Source organism: Lotus japonicus, chromosome 4 (assembly GCF_012489685.1).
Source record: "Lotus japonicus ecotype B-129 chromosome 4, LjGifu_v1.2".
Lineage (NCBI taxonomy): Eukaryota > Viridiplantae > Streptophyta > Magnoliopsida > Fabales > Fabaceae > Lotus > Lotus japonicus.
Window position 1 is genome coordinate 50,252,682 of NC_080044.1, and position 10,565 is coordinate 50,263,246.

Sequence of the window (10,565 nt, forward strand, 5' to 3'; positions counted from 1 at the left end):
TTATGCTCCAAACTTATATATTTTATAAAAACATTAGAATAACTAATATGCAGGGGAAAAATACTTGATCCATAAGCTGCAAATGATTACAGTCTTAAAATACAAATTCTCTTGATTAACATGTGAATATTGTATTCAGTTCTATTTATAAAGATCTGGATTGGACAATCGTGCGGTGGGGATTGCAACCAAAGGTGTTTTCATCCTGATAACAAGACTAAATTTTTCTGAAATATCCAACTCTTCACCTTGGGGTACTGTCCAATCAAATAAGTGCACTAGTGTGGCTATGAAGCACAAAACTGTCTTTTCTGCCATTGTTATTCCTGCACAAATTCTTCTTCCAGAACCAAATGGTAAATAATTGAAGTCACTCCCACTGTACTCCCATTTGGCATCCAAAAACCTTGTAGGATCAAATTCTAATGGTTTCTCCCAATTTGATGGGTCCCTTTGAATAGCCCACACGTTCACAAACACTTGAGAACCCTTTGGAATTGTGTAGCCTCCCACAGTGGTGGTTTCACTAGGGCTATGAGGTACTAGGAGTGGAGCTACAGGGTGCAACCGAAGAGTTTCTTTCATCACAGCTTGTAAGTAGGGAAGCTTATGAATATGTGACTCTTCTACCATGTTATCTTTCCCAACTACACCTTCCAGTTCCTCTTGAACTCTCTTCATTACCTCTGGCTTTTTCATCATTTCCGCCATTGTAAACTCAATTGTGGTGGAGGATGTTTCAGATCCAGCCATAATCATGTCCTGTTTGTACTCATCCAAATTTCACACTAGTCACAGAAATCTTAAATTTCTTTCTATTTTTTCCATTTGGTTAAACTTCTTTATATTTAGTTGCAACAAGTCAATATAAATTAACACACCTCTACCAGCATTTGATTGTCTGCATATATGGACTTACAAGTAAGAGTAACCTAAAGTCTTCTGATGCTCAGGACTTCAACTCTTCAAGTAATGTAATATTGTTGGGTTAAATATACTTTTTGTCCCTGATTTATATATATCAATTATATACATCAATCTAAAATGGTTCCTAAAAAAGAATACTCAATTTTTAGTTATCAAAAAAAAATTGTTTGATATAAAAGGATCCTTATGCATTATGATGTTACAAACTGGACTGGGCAGAAGAAGAAGAATGAAGGTACCTCGGGTTCTGACAACGTCAGGGACCCTAAACGTCAAAAAACTTCAGGTGCTGCTGGTGGTAAGCCTCTCCACCAATCAACTCTTGATTCAAAAAGTCGTCCAGCTGAGAAAAAGAAGGGACATGACAATGTCCCGCCCCCTCAACAAGATTCAAGCACGCTGATCAACCGCCCATCAACTCCATTTGGCCAGGCTGGCCCTAGTTCAGCCATCGGTGGCGAAGCTCCTCCCCCCTTGCTGAGCTTGTCGGATCCTCACTTCAATGGGCTGGAATTCATGACCCGTACTTTTGACAACCGGATTCACAAGGACATTTCCGGTCAGGGTCCCCCCAACATTGCTTCCATGGCGATCCATCACGCGCTTTCTGCCGCCAGTACTGTAGCGGGAATGGCTCAGTGTGTGAAAGAGTTGATCTCAGCCAAAAACCGTTTTGAGAAGAAGGCAGCTGATTACAAGACAGCCTATGAACGGGCTAAAACTGATGCTGAGACCGCCAACAACAAGCTGAAATCTGCTGAGGAGAAGTGTGCTAAATTAACTGAAGACTTGGCTGCTTCGGACCTGCTTCTTCAAAAGACCAAGTCTCTTAAAGAAGCCATAAATGACAAGCACACTGCCATTCAAGCCAAATATCAAAAGTTGGAGAAGAAACATGATCGCCTGAATGCTTCCATCCTAGGGCGTGCTTCTCTCCAATATGCTCAAGGCTTTCTGGCGGCCAAAGAGCAGATCAGTGTAGTTGAGCCGGGCTTTGATCTTTCCCGCATTGGGTGGCTGAAGGAGATCAAGGATGGTCAAGTAGTTGGTGATGATGACATTAGCCTCGATCTCCTTCCCCAATTCAATGATGAGAGTGAGCCTGAAGAAGATGGCGAGGATGGGAATGAGCAGCACAGGAATGAGGATCAAGGGAAGGAAGATCCTCAAGCTGGGACAAGCCAGGGCAACAACGCCAACAACGAGAACCTGGCTTGAATTTGTTTTTATTTTATGAAGTTGAAATTTTTCTTTGGGCATTGCCCCGTTTTATTTTCATTCCAAATCATGTATGGGCATCGCCCCCTTTTCTCTACTTTAAATGGATATCATCTTAAGTTCATTCGTTGTTTTTAGTTGTTCCCAACTTTCGTTGTTATATACCTTAGCCGATTTTTCGACGAGGCTTGGTTTCTAGTGGCCACTAGAATTGCCAAGGCTTTTAACTTTTGAAGGCGATACTTTCTTATTCCGAAAGGTTTACTCGCGGTATTTGCATACCTTGATACGATTTGCATTGCATGAACTCGTAATAAAAATTCAAAAAACATACGATTCTGTTGAAATGATCTTTTCATTAATTTTCCTTCGTATGGGAACAATTGTCCCTTCATTACAATTGTCGCCTCATTAAAAACCTTTCCAAAGAAAGGGAAAAAGAGTGCGACTTCATTTACATTTGTTGTTTCTACTAACTAAAATACTGCTTTAGATGAGAGGCGTTCCATGTTCGTGGAACCTTTTGACCGCTTAGTTGTTCCAACTTATAAGCTCCTCCTCCAACATCGCCAATAATCCTGTAAGGCCCGCCCCAGTTGGGTGAGAGTTTGTTGTGTTTATCGGGTATTGTATTTTTTCGGAGCACTAAGTCTCCTACCCTCATTTTTCTTGGCACCACTTTTGTTGAGAACTTTCTTGCCACCTTCACTTTTCCCGCCTCATTTCTTATGTGGGCCTCTCGTTGTTCCTCGGGCAGCATAATTAGATTTGCTATTAAGTTTTCTCCGTTGTCATTTTCATTAAACCGAGCCACTCGCCAATTTTGGTTTTCAATTTCCACTGGGAGCATGGCGTCAGTTCCATAAGTTAGACGATACGGGGTTTCCTTTGTGCTTGACTGCTCCGTGGTGTTGTATGCCCAAAGAACGCCTGGTAGTTCCTCCGCCCAAAGCCCTTTTGCTTCATCCAGTTTCTTCTTTAAACCCTTCAGGATAACTTTGTTAGCCGATTCAGCCTGCCCATTGGTCTGTGGATGTTCTACAGAGGCAAATCGCATCTCGATTCCCATTTCTGTACAAAATTCTCGGGTAACACTACTTGTGAATTGTGTTCCGTTATCCATTACTAATGCCCTGGGAACCCCAAATCTACAAATAATCCTTCGCCACAAGAAGCTCCTGACCTTGGCGGCCGTGATAGTTGCTACTGCCTCAGCCTCTATCCACTTAGTGAAGTAATCAACCGCCACGATGATGTACTTCATTTGTGCCTTCGCCACAGGGAATGGTCCTAAGATATCGGTCCCCCACATGGCGAACGGCCAAGGCGACATCATGGTTGTTAATTCTTCTGGTGGAGCCTTGTGTAGGTCAGAAAAGACTTGACATTTTTCACATTTCTTAACATACTCCAAACAATCCTTCTTCATCGTTGGCCAATAGAATCCTGCTCTTATCACCTTAACTGCCAAGGATCGCCCGCCAATATGACTAGAACACACGCCTTCGTGGACTTCCGCCATTATTCCGAGGGCGTCCTTGATATCGACACATTTGAGCATAGGAGACATGATTCCTCGCCGATACAACTCTCCACCCACCAGTGTGTAAAAACTGGCTTCCCTTCGTTTTGCTCTCGTGTTCAAATCATCCTCCTTTGGTGGGTTCTCTAAGAAGGTTTTAATCGATTCCATCCAAGATACCTCGCCCTCACTGACTGACTTTACAGCTTTCAACTTTATTTCTACCAAATCAATGCTCGGGCGAGGCAGGGTTTCTTGAATGACTGTCTGGTAGTTGCCCAATTTCCCTGTGCTTGCCAACTTTGCCAACACATCAGCCCTCTCATTTTGTCCCCTCGGGACATGTTCTATTTTGATTTCTTTGACCTCCATCATCAATCTGCGCACCACTTCCAAATATTTGGACAGTTGCGGATCCTTCACCTGGTACTCACCTTTCACTTGTTTAACCACTAACTGCGAATCTCCTTTGATAAATAACTTCTGGACTCCCAATTCAATGGCCAACCTTAAGCCGGCAATCAGAGCCTCGTACTCAGATTGATTATTGCTCGCCTTGAACTCGAACTTGAGAGACTGTTCAATGATCATTTTATCTGGACTTTCGATTGTTATTCCCGCCCCACTTCCAGTGTTATTAGAGGATCCATCCACAGACAGGACCCATTCTCCTTGAGTCTTCTCTCCTTCAGTGGGTGTTAATTCCACCACGAAGTCAATTAAACTCTGGATTGTGACTTGGCCCCTTGGCTCATATTGTAAGTCATACTCTGACAGCTCAACTGACCAGCTAACCAATCGCCCTGATAAATCAGGCTTCTGAAGTACTTGCCTTAAGGGAACATCAGTTTTAATTTTGACTTGGAAACTTTGGAAGTAAGGTCTGAGGCGCCTTGCAGTTTTCAGAATCGCCAAAGCCGCCTTTTCAATTTTTTGGTACCGCAATTCTGCCCCCTGTAAAGTATGGCTCACGAAATATATAACTTTCTGCTTTTTTCCTTCTTCCTGGAGCAAAACCGTACTTACCGCCTTGTCAGTAACCGCCAAATAGAGCACTAATGGAACGCCTGGTGTTGGCTTGGAGAGTACCGGTAATGTGGCCAATGTTTCTTTCAATTTGGTAAAAGCTTGTTCGCATTCCTCTGTCCACTGAAACTTTGAATTCTTTTTTAAACATGTGAAGAACGGGGCCGCTTTGTCACCCGCCATTGGCAAGAAACGTGACAAGGCGGCCATTCGCCCTGTCAAACGCTGAACCTCCTTTATACTTGTTGGGCTTTTCATTTCCAAGATCGCCCTTCCCTTATCTGGGTTTACTTCTATTCCTCTTGATGTTAACATAAATCCCAAGAATTTTCCTCCCTGGATCCCAAAAGAACACTTCTCAGGGTTTAACTTCATTTGATATGTTCTTAACTGATCAAACGCTTCTTTAAGGTCGCCGCCATGATCACTAGCCCTGGCGGATTTTACAATCATGTCATCCACATACACCTCCATATTCCTGCCTACTTGCTTTGAAAAAATTTTGTCCATGAGCCGTTGGTACGTAGCTCCTGCATTCTTCAAACCAAAAGGCATTGTCTTGTAACAATAGTTCGCCTGATTGGTCATGAATGCTGTACTTTCCTCATCCGAGGGATGCATCATAATCTGATTATAGCCCGAATAAGCGTCCATGAGACTTAAAAGTTCATTCCCTGAAGCTCCATCCACAAGCTTGTCAACATTGGGAAGTGGGTACGAATCTTTGGGACACACTTTGTTCAGGCTCGTGTAGTCCGTGCACATTCGCCATTTCCCATTGGCCTTCTTGACCATTACAACATTGGCGAGCCACGTTGGGTACTGTACCTCACGGATGAAGCGGGCCTTGATCAATTTTTCAGTCTCTACTTGTACAGCCTTGTTCTTTTCTTCACTCATTCTTCGCCTTGGTTGGATGACCGGGGTCGCCCCTGGTCGTATGGCTAGTTTGTGAGTGATCACCTTGGGATCAATCCCTGGTACATCATTGATGGTCCATGCGAAGAGATCTAGATTATCACCCAGAAGGGTGATTAGTCTGTCCTCTTGTTCTGTTGTCAAACCACTGCCAATCTTTAGAAACTTGTCCTTGACTTGCACCTGCTTGGTTTCCTCCAGCGGTTGTGGGCGAAAATCATCAGCATCATCTCTTGGGTCCAAGCTAAATCCTTCTTGTGGGAAGATTTCTGTAATTCGGTGGCTCTCCTTGGCGGCCTTCCGCCCATAGAGCGCCACGCTCCTCAAATAGCATTCCCTTGCTGCATTCTGGTCTACACGCAATATCCCGACCTTCCCGTTGCAGGCGGGATATTTAACAGTTAAATGAGCAGTTGAGAGGACCGCGCAGACCTTGTTGAGGGTGTCTCGCCCCAAGAGTACGTTGTAATTGGCTCTACACGCCAATACTAAGTACTTTACTTGAAACTTCTTGACAAACTCTCCTTCTCCAAAGGCAGTCGGAATTTCGACGTATCCCCGCACACTGACACGGTCTCCTGTGAATCCCACCAAAGTTCCCCTGTATGGTTTCAAATCTGATTCCTTTAGTCCCAGGCGATCGAAGGCGTCTCCATAGATGATATCTGCCGAAGATCCCTGGTCTAAGAATACTTTCTTTGTCACATAATTGTTAACCCTAATTGTTACCACAATTGGATCGTTGTCATGGGGAATTACATGCGCAAAATCCTGAGGGGTGAATATAATAGGGGAATGATTCACCCAACACTCGCCTTCGTTCGACTCCTGTACTGAGTGTACTGCCGCCACGTAGCGTTTTCTGGCCTTACTTGAAATTGCACCCCCGCCAAATCCTCCTGCAATAGATGAGCATTCCCCAACAGGATCGCCCAACTCTTCAACTATCTCTTTACCTTTACCTTTGTCCCCTTGAGTGATTTTAGCTACCTCCGGCGCTGTTGTGTCTTTGACAAAGTTTGCCAAATGGCCAGCTTTAATCAAGCGATCAATTTCCCGCCTTAAATTCCAGCAATTATCTGTCGTATGCCCCAACGCTCTGTGGTACTCGCACCACCTATTGGTGTCCACGTTAGCTGGCGGCCGCCGTGGGGGTGGTGGGTACTGCACAACGTTGGTCTGTCCAACCGCCCTTAAAATGGTACTTAAGGGTGCATTCAACTTAGTAAGTGGGATTGGCGTTGGCGAAGCACCAGGCTGACCAGCTGTGACAGCAGCGGGACCTTGTGAATTTCTGTGCCATGTATTTTGAAAGCCAGGTTTAGAGTTGTGGTATGGTCCCGGTCTTGGTACACGGGGGGTTTGCGCTATCCTGGTTTCCTTCCCCGCCTTAGATTTGTCTTGTGAAACACCGCCAGATTGAGACTGCTTACGTCCTTCCTCTCTTTCTTGTTTCTTCTGGTCATCTTGCTCAATCAATATGAACTCTTGAACACGAGCGCGAAGATCCATCATATCCTTCGCCGGTCGCCTTGTTAAGTCTCTATTCAAATCTCCCGCCCGAAGGCCATTTTTGAATGACGCCAAACAGACATCTGGATTTTCATCCTCCAACTGCACCGCCATCTTGCTGAAGCGTGCCATGTAGGTTTTTAATTTCTCGCCTGGTTGCTGATGTATGCTGATAAGATCAAACATTGTTGCTTTTGTGGTTTTATTGGCGGAAAATTGAGTCAGAAACTTAGTGGACAGATCAGTGAAATTATCAATGGAGAAGGGCGGTTGTCGAATGAACCACTGCATCGCCATGCCCTTGAACGTGGAAGGCAATAATCGACATTTTACCGCATCCGACGCCCCGCCGATCACCATTTTAGTATTGAAGTATCTAAGATGCTCCATAGGATCAGATTCGCCCGAAAAGGCGTCTAATGCCATGGTTTGCAGGTGCTTTGGAATGTCCACCCTAGTGATGGCTGGAACAAAAGGTTGGAATTCAACTACATCCTCCGCCTCCAGGCGTTGTTCTTGCTTAAAATTCTGCCGCTGAGTAAGATACTCAACTTGGGCTTGCAACTGCTCGTTTTGGGACTGCACCTTCTGCAAGGTATCTAACATTTGTTGCAAAGCCGCAGGCGTGATACCTGTCACTGCCTCTTGCGCTCTCCGTGGAGCAGTTGTTTTAAGATCTTCCAAGTTCACGTAGTCAGGCGGCGTTGAACGCCGCCGAACACCTGGATCTGATTTAGCGATCAGATCTGAAGGTCTTCCCGGAGCTGCATTCACCAATGACGCCGGCGACGACGCCACTGAGTGGACCCCCTCCGAGGAAGCTTCCTGCTCTTGGTCGTCCAGTACGGGACGGTTGTTGTTTCGTCCGCCGGCGCGACCGCCGTGTCGACCACCACCGCGCCGGCGATGATCGCGCCGACCTACGCCGTATGAACGAGTCTCCATGGCTCGCGATTCCTCCTTCTGTCACCGGAAGAGCTGAGTCTTCCCCACAGACGGCGCCAATGTTCTGTACTAGGGCAAGCTTACGTAAGAGAAAGACAAAAAGTAAACCCTAGCAGAGCACTAAAATAGCAAAACTACCATAAAAGGAATATTCTCATTAATGCTGAAAAAGTTGGTTTCGTACAAGTGGATGACCTCCCCTTTTATAGAGGGGGTGGTCATGATATGGATCTTTCCTATATTTGGGCCTGACAATCAGGGCCCAAATCCCCATACATATAAGACAAATCCAAAGGAATCTTCCAGCTGGCTTGTGGGTCCATCACCTAAGGGAGGGCGATGAAGCTCGTTGTGTCACACTTCCCGCCATGGCTATCTTTAATGGTTTATTGTTCATCTTGGGCGAGACATAATCTTCTTTATGTCCCGCCCAGTCCACAACGAGCTTCATCGCCCTCCCTTAGGTGATGGACCCACAAGCCAGCTGGAAGATTCCTTTGGATTTGTCTTATATGTATGGGGATTTGGGCCCTGATTGTCAGGCCCAAATATAGGAAAGATCCATATCATGACCACCCCCTCTATAAAAGGGGAGGTCATCCACTTGTACGAAACCAACTTTTTCAGCATTAATGAGAATATTCCTTTTATGGTAGTTTTGCTATTTTAGTGCTCTGCTAGGGTTTACTTTTTGTCTTTCTCTTACGTAAGCTTGCCCTAGTACAGAACACAAACTTATAGTACTTATGTGGACCGATGACTATATAAAAAAATTGTCGCATGAGCCTTAAAACATTATAAGAACCCTTCTAAAATTGTCACATGTTCTCGGACCATTTTAGATTCAAGGAACCAAAAACATATTTAACCCAAGAATATTGTATTATTTTATGAATAAGATAAAGTTTTTCAATGAATAGTTTGTACTTTATAAATAATTTTTGAGCAAATTAAAGGGGTGAAAAATTCCAAATTGAAGAGTGAAAACTGAGAAGTGAGAAGTGTGGAAATGAAGGTACCATACCAGTAGAAGACCCTTAACATGATCATTGGTGAGTTGCATCTTGGGATCACGCTCCTCCTTCAAATCCAACAAAAACTGCAGAAAATCACTGCTCTGATGATTTTCCGCTTTCATCTTCACCCTTTCACCAATCATCTTCTCAAACACTCCATCCAACCGCGACACCAACACTCTCATCCGCTTCTCCACACCCTGCAAATCAAACCGGGCCAACCCGGGAAACAAGTCCGACACGTTCGGCTGCGCTAAAAGCTCCGCGAACTCCGCCACCAACGCATTAAACTCCGCCGCCCAATTTTCCATCTCCGCCCCTTCCACCGCCCCGCCCCACATCATGTTCGTCATGACGTTCAGCCCCGTCGAAATCATATGCTCCCCCACTTTCACCGGAGACCCGACCCGATTCCGCAGGTACACGATTGTTTTCCGGACTTCGTTGCGACGGATGTGGTGAAGGGAATCCAGGGTGGTGGTGTTGAGCATCTTGAGCACGCACACTTTTCTCAGCATCCGCCATTCGGGTCCGTACGGGCTCCAAATTATGTCGGAGCCGCCGTAGAAGCCTGCCCTGGCGGCGGCGGTCACGTCACGGTTGGCGAAGATGGTGTCCTGGTCCTTGAGAACTTGACGAGCCATGGAAGACGAAGTTAACACGATGGCCAGCTTGCTTCCGAGTCGGAGCTTGAAAACCGGTCCGTGGGTCCGGGCTAACCCGGCGAGGTAAGTGTGAAGTTCCGGGTCGAGGGATAGAAGGTTGCCTAAGATGGGGAGGCCCGGTGGGCCTGGTGGTAGTGGCCGGCTATGGGCCTTGGGTTTGAGGAAGAAGAGCCATGCACACCAAGTGATGGCTGAAATGGCCAAGGTTGCTATGATCAGGTTTGTGGTGGTTTCATTGTCGTGCCAATTATTCATGTTGAGGTTTTGAAATGAAGTTTGAGAAAACATGGTCCTCTTGCTATTATTGAATTGGACGAAGCATGATAACCAGAAGAGGAAGATGAAGGTTTTAAGTATATCTCTGAGTGACTGATCGACCAGTGCAACATGTGTTGGTGTCAATTCCTGTCTGATCCATTTGGCAGGCCCACAACAGGCTAGTACAATAATACCAGAAATTTGTTACATCCACCGCTACAATGGCCCCTACCCAGTGGAGAAATCAATCTCACATCACCATCTGGTTGCTATTACTACTTTGATCGTATCAAAATTTCCATCAATATAGCAGGCAGGTACAAGCTTTTCTGAAGTTTCCACATGCTCATCTACCGCTCTACATTTCTATAACTACATGCCTTATCATATTTTTCAAGGAATCATAGAACACCAAGATATTTAGAGTTTAGACACTAAAAGTGTGTGAAATGAATTAGAAAGAAAAATAATAGATTTGTGATTTGTGATTTGATACAATGTAAAGCAAGATGTTTGAAGGAAATATATATCATAACTGGATTTTCAATACACTCAACT

The 10,565-nt window shown here is 45.1% G+C and overlaps 1 protein-coding gene across 1 annotated transcript; it reads right to left on the reverse strand.

Annotated features, from left to right (window-relative positions):
* Positions 1 to 10,141, reverse strand: LOC130711272 (flavonoid 3'-monooxygenase CYP75B137-like). Its single transcript, XM_057560818.1, has 2 exons — positions 9,093 to 10,141; positions 1 to 762 (listed from the first exon to the last, which is right to left on the reverse strand). The coding sequence occupies exons 1-2, from the start codon at positions 10,035 to 10,037 to the stop codon at positions 142 to 144; spliced, it is 1,566 nt and encodes a 521-aa protein (XP_057416801.1). The 5' UTR covers positions 10,038 to 10,141; the 3' UTR covers positions 1 to 141.
* Positions 10,142 to 10,565: the final 424 nt, after the last annotated feature.